Consider the following 10,994-nt stretch of genomic DNA (forward strand, 5'->3'; position numbering starts at 1 on the left):
GAAATAATCATAGAAGGTACAGTTTTTACCCCATAAAGACATAATTGGCAAAGGACTTCTTTTTTTTTTTTTCTGTGTGTGTAAGATTTTATCTTGTGGTCTGGAGCAATAATGATTTAGTAGTAAATATTAAATATTTTAGACTGCTGGTCATATCTTCCTTAAGCAGGGTGCCTAACATTTCTTGCTGCTGCTTAAAAAGTTTTTGTTTTTTCACCACCATAGACACACACTTTGGTGAAGAGGTACTTAACATTAAGTAGTTAATTTCTTTATAACCACCAAGTAAACAAATATAAAATATAAAATCTTGTCCTCCAACAAAATCTATTATTACTTATTTTGGTGTGGTTGTTGGGGAGTGGCAATATGTAAATGAGTAAGACATCATTTTAGACACAAAACTATCAGATCATATCCTATCATTAGTGCTAAGCTGTGTTTTGGGCCAAGTAAATAAACAGTTCTGATGGCTGTAGAACCATTAACAATTTTGTACATTTACCTTGTGGTTCTTTCATCCCCACCTTAACTTGTATAGTGCAATTTATACTTTGCTAACAAGGTTAGAATAATACCAAAAAATGTATGTTCTTCCCTGAATTTGTTGGGTAAATGAGAGGCACATTATTCATTGACTAACTTTTTTTCTTCACCATGTATTTATTTTTTGTTAGCTTTTAAAATGCTCTTTGCATTAATAAGTTACCAGTGGCTTGTCTAAAACAAAAATTAGCTAGATGACAGTTCAATGATAGATCAGCAAACCCATATTTTGTGTGTAGTTTGATATTTTGCTGTTGTAACACAGAACTATTTTATAAAATCCTTTTTGGTTTTTTTTAAGTATATCTGTTTCTGTTGCTAACATAATATCTGTCAGAATTTTAAGGGAAGAACCTGACAGTAATTTCTCAAATAAACAATGAAGTTCAAATTTTTTAGAGGAAGAGAAAACGAAAGTTGTGAATATGATACATTATTTTCAAGTCTAATAAGAAGGAAATAAAATAATTACAATTGTGATTCACTGATTCACCTTGCTGGGAGATATGCACATCCATAGAACAGAATGTTGCTACTTGTAATGATACTTTATGCAAACAAAAAGCTCTAATACTTATACAAACACTTCAAAATCAACAGTGGTGAATATGTTGATTTCTCATAAACCAATCGACACTATCATTTATGGGTTTGGAAAGTTTGTACAACTGTTGGATACTTTTTTGTATAAATAAAATGTATAACACTACATTCAGATGCATTGAACTCTTTTTGTGTGTATTGTTTTAACCTAAGATTATCATTATATACTTGTAATTATAGAAAGTTGTTGTATGTATCTCTTTTTATGTGCCCATGTTGATAGGCACTGGTTGTCATGGATTTCCTTGCCAAAGTCAATTTTCTTGAGAATGATATGACAATGGTTTCCCATTGCCTTCTGCCAGTTTATTTATAGTTTACTTTGTTAGTCTCTTGCTCTACCAAGCTTACCCTTGAGACATAGGGCTTATTTAAATCATAGGCAGGAATGGGGCACTAGTTCATGTGACATATGGGCTTGTTTACACACTGCATGTTTGCAAAAAATATAAAAACTAAAAATCCATCAGTGAACAACATTATTGAATGGACAAAGCCTTTAACACATTTACTGTCAAATGCATGGAAACAAGAAATATTACATGTAGAAAATTGCACTTAAACATTTTCTAAGTGTCATATGTTATAGTGATATCTTTGAAAGCCTGTTCATAACAAACAAGATTTATTATCTTTTGAAATGAATTCTTAGAGAATCTACTAAGTTTTATTAAATATATGACTTCATATCATTGACAATAAATTAATGATAAATTCTATCCATATCAAAGGTTTCATGCCTTTGGCAGTGCATTTGTTAAAATTAACTCTGTCCAATTTGTGACTGTTCTATCATTACTATGGTGCTAAAATACATTAAAAAAAATGGTTTATCTTTATTTATGCAATCTCTTTTCTCTTTTATTATGATTTGTTTTGGTTTTTGCTTGCCAGTTCATCCCCCCGATCTCGTCTTTGACCCCTCTAACTACTCTGATACCAATGGTGGCGGTACTTGCCATTACTGCATTAAAGGATTTGGTAGATGACGTTGTAAGTTTTGGTTCTTTCTACTATGGCCACAATGGGTCAGTATGTGAATTATTAATGTACTGCATTGTTTACACACACATGCACACACACCATAATTTTTTTTATCATTGCTTTGATTCTGCTATATATGTTCCTATTTTATTTTCTACTTTCCTTTTCCTTTCATTTTGCATTCTTTCTATCATAGTCTTCTACTTTCTTTCCCTATCTTTTATTATGTCTTTCTTCCTATCTTTTGCTTTCTCTTTCACTCTTGTATTCTCTCTGTTTACCTGTCTTTCCTCTTTTTTCCACTCTTTCTTGTTTCCAATCTGCCTTCTTCCTCTTCTTCTCCTTTCTCACTCTTCTCTCTCTTTGTATCTTTTTATTTCTTTCTCACAGCTTCTCTCTTTTTTTCTTGTTTCTTTTTTCTTTTTGTTTTTGCATGCATCCTGTACTTTGTTCTCCTGAATCCCATGCATTTCCTCTTTTTTGGTATTTTACATTCCTTATTTTCTATCATCTCTCCCTCTATTTCTTCCCTCTTTGTTTTTATCTCCCCACTCTCTTTATTTTACTGCACCTTCTTTCAATCTTCTACAATATTTTAACCACCACCACTAACTACCATGTACATAAACAGGTAAGTTTGGTTTTTTCTTTGTTCTACATAGATACAACTGCCTTACTGTAGTTATACAATTCTACAATCCTATGATCTGACTCCATATCTCCATATGGCTTTACTGATATTTTTGGCAAAATTTATAGGAATTACCAAAATTCTGTTTTATATGATTCCTTCATAACATAGCACTGTTGCAAATTGGCTTGGTAAACAGTATACTTCCTGCATTTAGACTGTAAATTTGACACCTAAATCTCTGTTTTCTTAACATGGATGTCTTGTTAGACAAGAATTGCCTGTCTTGAGTGCTGTCTGTTACAATTTAGTATATACTTTTATGCACTGAATGTCTGTATGTGAGGAGCTTTCAAGACTGATAATGCAGTATTTGGTGTTCTAACACGACATCCATGTTAAGTTGGATATAAAGATTAACTTCTGTTATTAATACTGCTTCCGTGGCTAATAATTAATTTTTAATAAGCCTGCTGGCTATTTGTGAAACCAGTGTCTGAAAAGATATTGATATTCTATATATTGTAGCAGCGAGATTTTAACTGGCATGCAGTAATTGGATGCCTCTCACTGATGATTTTCAATAGAATGAAATTATGTGATATAGGAGTTCTAGTGCTCATGACAGCTGATTCTTGTCTGCTATCATCTATGCACTAAGGGCCTATATGGGAGGATCTCTCAAGGCTAATAATGCAGTAGTTGGTGTTCTAACAAGACATCCATGTTAAGTTGGATATAAATATTACATTTTGGTATTAATACTGATTTCATTGCTAATAATTAATTATTACATTAATTTTCTACTACATGGTATTTGGAGGGTGTCTATCCACAGAAATCATGCCAGAGCAGAGAGTAGAGCTTGGAGCAGTCTTCTGACTTACCAACTCCTGTTGAATCATCCAACACATGTCAGCATGGAAAGTGGCAGTTAAATTATGATGATGATGATGATTATTAAAATGGCAGTGAATTGGTTAAGTTGAAGCATAGGACAAAATTCCTTGTAGTATTTGCTGGCTCTTCATGTTCTGAGTTCAAATACCACTAAAATCAACTTTGTTTTGTTATCCTCTTTGTGGTGCCAACATTGTTGGGGTTGCCTTGTCGCTTGTAAAGCAAAAGAGAGCACCTCACAGTGGAAAGGAATAAATTTATTATGAAGGGATGGTAATGAAATAAATAATAGGAGTAGTGTGTTGGGGGTGGGGGAGAAGAGACAAGAGAGGAGAAGGAAAAAATAATATCAGGGGTTAATGTAAAGGAGAGAGTGGAAGGGTAATGTGAAAGTAGGGGAGAAGTGGTGCATAAAAGAAAGATTAGATGAAAATGGGTAATAGGAGAGAATGGGAACAGTAAACGGAAAGATACTGTCAAAGGATTAGTGAAAGAGTCATTGATAAGGTGAGGAGAGATGAAGTTGGTTGAATAGGTGATACAGTGCTATCCCCAATTATATATGAGTGGATAGATTGGTGTGAAGGAGAGATACATGGGATGATGATGACGGGCAAGAGTATATTCTTAATGTAACATGCCCAAAAGAGCATGGTGACAGGGAGTTAGGGAGGGCAGGTAAAGGTTGTCACCATGTGATCTCCTCACCCACTCAAGTATCTTGGTTTTGATTTGGGAGAAAGGAATGGGTAGTAAAATGTAGATGGTGGGAATATTCAATATGTACAAATCAAGTATTTTTCTCTCAGTTACGGGTGCCATGGTACAGTGAGTTGAAGAGATGAGAGGTGGGGTACAGAATAGAAACAGCAAAGAATGGGGTGCATGCACAGGAGGTCTGATCTTTTGCAGCACTGTGTATTACTAGTCATCATGGTCTTTATTATTGTCTTTGTCAGATATTATAACATCCTGAGATCATTTTTTACCACCTTATCCCAAATGTTTCTTGGTTTCCCTCTCACATGGGTACCACTTCACTTTGAATGCTCTGTACTTACTTAGGCAGCTGCTATCCTCCATTTTGCATCACATACCCCTAACCAATACAGTCTCCTTTCTTGCACCCTACAGCTGATTCTTTTTAAACCCAATTTGTTTCTCTATTCATTTATACATTGTTATTCACACACATCCAATGAAGCTTACTTACTTCATTTCTTTCAAGTCTTTACATATCCTCTACCCTCAAAGCTATGTTTCACTGCTGTGTGGCAGTGCACTTTGCACACAAGCATTATACAGCCTATCCTTAATCTTGAGAGATAAGCCCTTTGTCATTTTACTTCAATTTTAGTGAGTGATTTCACTTTTTAGATCAACAATAATGTATTCCTGCTGGATTTAAAAGGTGCTGATGAGATTTTACTCTATAATGGATAAAATATTTGATACCATACAATTATGAGCTGGATTTCTGCCATGGTTGTCAGAGATTTTTATTTACTTACTGATGATTAAAATAGCACCATTAGCATGCTGGAAATTCTATCTAGTTGATTGTGCATTTGAGGTCTCTGCTGGTGGTTATGATTGCTAGTTCCAAGAGGTATTACTACTCATCATCTTGCTAGGAACAATGTAGTAAAAATATATGAAATACTATATAGAGTTAAGCAGCAATAATGCAATTGATCAAAATGGAATCCAATTTTGCTGTGAAAAGGATTTGTGTGGGTAAATCAGCCATTTCATTTTACTGTATTTAATCAATTTTTGAGGATGAGAACTCCAGTCCAGTGGGCTTTGAACTGCAAAGAACCAAATTAGACACTGTACCAAATCTAAGAAACTGATGATGATGATAATAATAAAAACATTGTAGTAGTAATGAGGATTTCTTACATAAAATTACTATTAAATATATTACTCACATTGGCAGAAAGCCACATATTTGTGACAGAAAAAGGTGTAGTTGTATACTACTATTATTTCTTATAAGGTTTCAGTTTCAGTATTTCAGTGAAGGTGAAGTTTGGGCATTAATATATTCCCCAAGTTAGTAATGCTGTACATTGAAGCAGTACTAATTAGGAAGCAAATTCATGTAGCAAACACAACTTACGAACACCTTACTGCTGCATCACAGCTCTTACTTCAGTAATAAAATGACGGTGATATTGGTCATAATGATTCTAACATTGACTCAAGGCTGCACATTATGAGAAAAGGGCAGCTGATAAATTAACACCAGTGTGTGAAGTAATTATTTATAGTAAGCAAAGTTTATTTTGACAGTATTTGAGCTCAGAAGATAAGTAATCTAACTAAATACCACTAGGAATCCTGTTGGTTCAGCCATTCTGTTGACTTATGATAATTATGATGCAAATAACAATGGTTTATAATTTGGACATGAGGGCAGCAATTTTAAGGGGAGAGGCTTAACTGATACCATTGACCACAGAACTTGACTGATACTTTATTTTATCAACCCTGGAGGGATGGAAACAAAGTTGACCATGGTGGGGTTTGAAATTGAAGTGTAAAGAGTCAAGAATAAAAGAATAAAAAGTCAAAAGAAATGACCTCAGTAGTACTGGTACTATGAAAAAGCACCTGGTATATGGTTGTAAAGTGGTTGGCATTAGGAAGGGCATCTAACCTTAGAAACCATGCCATAGCAAACTTTGGAGCATGATGCAGTCTTTGGACTTGTTAGGTCTTGTCAACCATGGCTGCATGAAACATGGATGGTAAATGATGATGATGTTGATGATTAGAAATATTTTAGCTTGAAATTGATTTGCAAAATAAATAAACAGACATAACTGTCTATTTATTTATAATACTATATATTTATAAGTGGATGTAGGTTGGGGAGAGGAAGCAAAAAATAAAGACATCTGTTGAAAGTCTATATAGTTTGTGAGTGAGGTAAATCTGAATTGATTGCTTGAATTTATATAGGTTCAGCTATTGTATTTCCTCTAGGTTTGTAACCAAAGTAGTAATGTTGCTAGGATATGAATCAGTCACTGTAAAATACATTTTATGTGTTTTAAGCTGTAGCTCTGGTTTTATAAAATCTAAGAAATAAAAGCCAAAGGAAGTTTTATATTGTCATTACTATCCCTCCCCTAAAAATAAAAATGAAAATTCTTTTTTTCTAAATTAAGATTTTTCCAGTAAGTGATTTGAAAGTGTATAACTTTCTCAAATATTCCTAAAAATATTTTTACATGACATCATTTATACTTACATACCTATCTTACATGCATGTATGTGTGTGTGTGTGTGTGTGCGTGTGTGTGTGTGTGAAATTTGTTTATTGATATATTCATATACGAATGTAGGTATGTATGAAGGATTTTTATTTATATACATTTTTTTTTAGCAACGCCATCGAAGTGACAACCAGGTTAATAATCGTATTTCCTTTGTGCTTCGTGATGGTCAAATGGTTGAAGAAAAATGGCACAAAGTTGTTGTTGGTGATATCATTCGAATGGAAAACAACCAGTTTGTGGCAGTAAGCATTAGTTTATTTTTTCACTTGCAACAAGATACCACTTTGTCCATTTTTTATGTGAATTTCTATGTAGTATGATGTAAATTTTAATCAATATGATTTGAGATAAAAAATCTACCTAAATAGCACTGTATACAATAAGTTTATTATGTTATTTGTTTTGTTCTAAATCATCTGATAAGAACAGTCAACATGGCATAATGATTAATGCTCTTCCTGCTGCATGTACAATCTATCTTTTAAGGTTAAGAGTAGGGATTGGTCAGTCTTTCTTGCAAGTGGACTGCCAGCAAGTTATGTAGTTGACACCTTAGGACTTTTATATTAAAAAGTTGTATAAAAACACAGCATGTACAGTAATATATTATGGGTACTGGAAGGCAGTTTTCTAATATATTATAGTATACATTTAAACATTTTTACATGCCATTTGTTTAAATAACTTACATTTAGGTTTATTTATTAATGGTGAATATAAAATGAAGTTATATAGGTGTATTACCAAAGGAACTGCAATATATAACTGGAGTTTGGCAGAGAGCCTGCTGGTGCCTAAGAACCAACATCATCATTTGACCTGTTTTGTCCTCTACTTCTCCTTGTAGATAGAAAGGTGCTTTATAGATACTGGCAAGGAGGATATCAAGGTTTCTAGCACTGATTGGACTCATAAGCATTTTAGTTCAGTAAGCCAATGTCCTGGGATTCTTATGCTATCTTGAGCACATCCCTATGATTTGATGTGCCATTCAACATGCTAAGAATGGAAGAAAGGCTTAATTTGGTAAATACATATGCAGGTATTACTCATGCACTGATTCACAAAGTATTGGATTTTTTTGCCTTCCATGACATATGAAAGGACTTTTAATGTGATTTGCCACTCAGAGATTCATTGAAAACTGTGAGGCATTGAAGATAGGCATCATGATTAGGTCTTCTATTTTACCAACTATGATATTGATAGTGAAAGGTAAAGGAAGCTACTTGAAGGTGACAAAAATCAGAAGACCCTTAATAACTGCTATGGTTGCTATAACAACTATGCAGCTACATCAATACAATGAATCAATATCAAGTTGTACCATTGTTGTTTTCCACAGGTGAGTGAGAAAGAGCTACATAGGAATAAAAACTAAATAAAACCAATAGCCTAACTTATGAATGGTTCTAATGACAGGAGCATGAAGATCAATTTGATAGAAGTGTTTGTGTTCCTAAGCCATATTGTAATTTCAAAACAATATCTTGACCTAATGGCTTAATTTGACCTGATAAAAAAAAAAGAAATGTCTGGTTATTGAGTTGATGGTGCCTTGGGAAGTCAATAAGGAGTGGGCACATGAAAGGAAGGGTTTGAAATTTGGGTAACCTATGGAGTCATATGAGGTACAAAGACGGCAGTTTATGTCATTGCAGTGCAAGTTATATATGAAATGTGTACTATTGTTGTTAAATGAATTATCATTAAAAAGTGTATCTAGCAGTTTTACAATGAAAGTGCATTGGGATGTAATGAAAAAAATCAAAAAAAAAAAAACAGAAAAGTAAAACTGCTGGAAAAAGTGTTTCACTAGTCATGTAGAATGTTTATTTCAAAACAAAACTTAAATTAAAAGGATACTAGGACACAGCTGTTGTCAGATGATACATAAGTCAGTGTTGATGTTGTAATGCTGCATGCATTCATATGCTACTAGAATTAAATATATGAGGAATAACAATGTTAGTCAATAACTAATATTATTTCAGTTTCTTTCCTACAAGTGAAAGGGACAACACTGGATATGTTTTGGTCTTATTCTGACCTCATCAGTAAAGCATAGCATTCATTATTGTATTGTTAATGTGAGTTCTCCATTGAGAGCATGTGGAATTATCTGTTAATTGTTTTAATAAATTGACAATGAGCAAAATGCTCTCAAACAAAATTGTATTACTATTGCATCATTTTCACTTGAGTGAAAGATGTTCTGGGTTTCTAGGGCCCCTTTCAATCATAGCTGATTTTTTGCACCAGGAATGCTCCTTTCCAAGAAGCTGGCCTGTGAAAGATTTTTCTTGTGAAAGATTAGCAGTTGCACATGTATGCGGTGCCCTCTCTTTTTATGCTTTTAATGATGTCCAAGGTCAAGGCAAGACCAATGCTGTTTAGTGCCATTGCAAGCAATGATGTGAGAAAATAAGGAACTGGAATGTACCATAAAGTATCCCATCTGATACTCCAGTGATTCCTTCAATCCATTACCCTTCTTTTTTATTGAGCCTGAAAGCTTGAAAGGCAAAGTTGGACTTGAAGTGATTTGAACTCAGAGCAAAGAGAATTGGGACAAATACTGTGAAGCATTTCTTCTATCTGATGCCTTAGCAACTTAGTTAAATTGTTGTTTGTCTTGTAATTTGTCTTGTAATTTGTCTTCTAAGTGCTTGTCTTAAAAATATGTATTATCAAAAATGGGGTGGTTTTGTGTGTTTAAGGTGATGCATGACAGAGATACTCATCTACAACTACCAGGTGATGTCAAGACAAGGAGATAAAACATAGTGTAGTGTTATTAATATCTAACGTTGAGAATACTGAATTATTTTTTTTTGATGTTAATGAAGATTTTAATATCCAGGACATCTTGGCTTTACAAACTTTAAAAGCACTAGATTAATAATGGGTGAGTGCTTCAATGTGCTATAGTTATATAGTTTGTAACGTAGCCCATTGTATTTTTACAAAACTACACCAAAAATCCATTTCAAAAAAGCAATACTAATTTCCCTTTAATAATATTTCTAACTATTTACTGTTTTAACAAGCTTATATATTGCTAATTACTACCTATTATTAGCCTTGTATCCTTATAGTTATATTACATATACTCCTCTTGAATATTTAACACAGTGATTAACTAAAATGAGACACGGATTGTTTCTAGGTATGAGTAATAGTTATTTTACTATTTCTTTGAACAGGCTGATCTTTATCTATTGTCTACGAGTGAACCAAACAGTTTATGCTATATTGAAACTGCTGAGCTTGATGGGTGAGTATTGGGTTCTGTTTTTGTTCTTTTTCTTATAACATCTTTTCTATGTCGTATAATTTTTCGTATTTGATTTGTCTAGCATTAATTGAAGACAAAGTTAGTAGAGGCATGAATGTGATGAAATAGTTTACAAAACAATCTTCTTTTTACTTTTTGGCAATTTAAACAAACATGTGTTTCAATAAAGATTTTCATTTGTTGAGAACAATCCTATCAGTTTCCTTCTACTTCACCTGAGCAGTACCACTGCCATATTTTTATGGATGTTTGTCAAATCCCTGGTCTGTAAATTCAGTATAAAGTACCTCAATTGAAACTGATCTTTCTCTGATTGGAAGAGAATAGTTCTCAAATCACAAATTGCAAGTGCATATCTATATCTCCATGCAGAAAAATCCAACCCCTTGTGTGCACGCGCGCAAACACATACACACATAAGTTATAGGGATGTAAACACATCAACACCAGTTGTCAAGTGGTGGTGGGAGACAAATACAGATACAAAGACAAGCACACACATATATATACACACAAGCTTCATTCAGTTTCCACTCACAAGGCTTTGGTTGGCCTAAAGCTATAGTAGAAGGCACTTGCTCAAAGTATCATGCAGTGGGGCTGAAACTTGAACCATGTGGATGGGAAACAAACTTCTTACCACACAGCCACACCATTTTATATATATATATATATATATCGTCGTCGTCGTCATGAGCCTGGTGTTGCCATCCGGTTTCACCAGTCCTCAGTCAAATCGTCC

General features: G+C 33.7%; 1 protein-coding gene across 9 annotated transcripts in view; it reads left to right on the plus strand.

Annotated features, from left to right (window-relative positions):
* LOC106883769 (phospholipid-transporting ATPase ID) overlaps positions 1–10,994 on the plus strand; it is a 212,086-nt gene that overhangs the window by 159,522 nt on the left and 41,570 nt on the right. For 8 of the 9 annotated variants that reach the window (XM_052978605.1, XM_052978602.1, XM_014934890.2 and 5 more), the window contains 3 exons: positions 2,044–2,142; positions 7,062–7,196; positions 10,161–10,231. In XM_052978605.1, the coding sequence (XP_052834565.1) occupies positions 2,044–2,142; positions 7,062–7,196; positions 10,161–10,231 (305 nt within the window). The remainder of the gene's footprint in view (positions 1–2,043; positions 2,143–7,061; positions 7,197–10,160; positions 10,232–10,994) is intronic. The other variant, XM_014934894.2, reaches the window with a different exon arrangement.

Source organism: Octopus bimaculoides, chromosome 2 (genome assembly GCF_001194135.2).
Source record: "Octopus bimaculoides isolate UCB-OBI-ISO-001 chromosome 2, ASM119413v2, whole genome shotgun sequence".
In the NCBI taxonomy this organism is placed as follows: Eukaryota; Metazoa; Mollusca; class Cephalopoda; order Octopoda; family Octopodidae; genus Octopus; species Octopus bimaculoides.